Source organism: Elaeis guineensis, chromosome 10 (genome assembly GCF_000442705.2).
Source record: "Elaeis guineensis isolate ETL-2024a chromosome 10, EG11, whole genome shotgun sequence".
NCBI classification, from domain to species: domain Eukaryota; kingdom Viridiplantae; phylum Streptophyta; class Magnoliopsida; order Arecales; family Arecaceae; genus Elaeis; species Elaeis guineensis.
Genome location: NC_026002.2, coordinates 22551842 through 22553449, shown reverse-complemented (window position 1 = coordinate 22553449; position 1608 = coordinate 22551842). Strand labels below are relative to the sequence as shown.

The window sequence follows — 1608 nt, the reverse complement described above, 5'->3', positions numbered from 1 at the left end:
AATCTTGTATTTTGTAATATGCATGATAGAAGATAGTAAAAATCTCCATTCTTCTTATTTCTTGATTTTTTTCTTTAATTTTAAAAAAAAATTATGTAAATCTTATATTTATATTGATTTTAATTTATTTCTTCGATTTTTTTTTTATTGACATCTTACTATAAGAATTAAGATTGTCGACACTACGTATACATTTTAGTTAAATCCTTAAGGAGGACATGTCTCATAGTACGTAGATGTATTATATTCTTTCCCTCGCATTGACTATTACCACTATTACCCCTTGATAGAATCTTTCCTCCTTTCTTATAGACGGATAAGAAGGTGAACTAATACCAACACCCACATAAGCCGCCACTTCAAATTTCCCAACCCACCGAACCAGACGAGTGACAAGAAGGCCAACAACCAAACTACCCACTAGCCCGTCATGCAAATACCTACAAACTCCACCAACTCACTCAGCTATAAGTACCAAATCATTAGTCTCTTCTCTTCATCACAAACTTAAGCATTTAGCTCTTCGTCGGAACAGCTTGCCAGCAGATCTCATAGAACCATGGCTTCGAATCCTTTCCTGCTCTCCATGTCCATCCTCATTGCACTTTTGGTCCTCAGCTCCTGCCAAGCAGCTCGCCATCTATTGGATACTCCAGAGGTGGAGTCTCCACCGCATCCAACGATCCCAACCCTCCCTAAACCGGAACTCCCCTCACTGCCCGACATTCCAGCTCTACCCAAGCCTGAGTTGCCACCGAAGCCAGAGGAGCCGGCGCTGCCAAAGGTTGAACTGCCACCAATATTACCGGAAATCCCAAAGGTCGAACTGCCTCCCAAGCCTGCCATCCCAAGCATCCCAAAGGTTGAACTGCCTCCCGAGCCTTCCATCCCAGACTTCCCAAAGGTAGAAGTCCCTCCAATGCCTTCCATTCCAAAGGTCGAATTGCCTCCTAAGCCCACCATCCCTGAATTCCCTTCCATTCCCGGCACTGTGCACTCTCCAACACATGAAACTACTAGCCCATGATGGACGCTAGGAATGGCATCCTAATTATTAACATATATGAGTAGGGTCATGGAAATAAATGTGGACCATTAGCTCATGAGCTGGTACGTTGTCAAAGGAATCGGTGCTCGGGACTTGGGAGTCATCTATATTCTTATGGTCGTATTTTTCTTTTATTTCCTTGTTTGGGATCATATGCTTATTATTCTTAATTTTGGTCGGTTTGTGAGCATTTGGATGGTTTTAGTTGTACTTTGCTTCATTGTTTTCTAGACTCTGTTCAGGAGTGTTTTATACGAATAAAATTTCTTTTCTATATGTTCGGTCTTCAAAGTGATCTTTGAAGTGAATATAAAAGGAGCACCTCTCTCTCTCTCTCTCTCTCTCTCTCTCTCTCTCTCTCATTCTCTCTCTCGGTTGTTAATTCGTCGAACAATGGTACTGTAACATTGTATCTACCCAGTATCTATTTTAAAATTAAATAGAGGATATGGTGTTCCACGCTACACAGACGAAGTGCCATATTACCCAATATAGAGACGAAGTTAACCAAAAAATTAAGTAGTGCAGGGATATACCGGCCGATCCCTATATATCGACTT

General features: G+C 41.4%; 1 protein-coding gene across 1 annotated transcript; it reads left to right on the top strand.

Moving 5' to 3' along the window:
- Nucleotides 1-514: 514 nt before the first annotated feature.
- LOC105059825 (uncharacterized) lies at nt 515-1350 on the top strand. The gene has a single exon (XM_010943278.3). It carries the CDS (start codon nt 560-562, stop codon nt 1025-1027), a length of 468 nt encoding a protein of 155 aa, XP_010941580.1. The 5' UTR covers nt 515-559; the 3' UTR covers nt 1028-1350.
- Nucleotides 1351-1608: the final 258 nt, after the last annotated feature.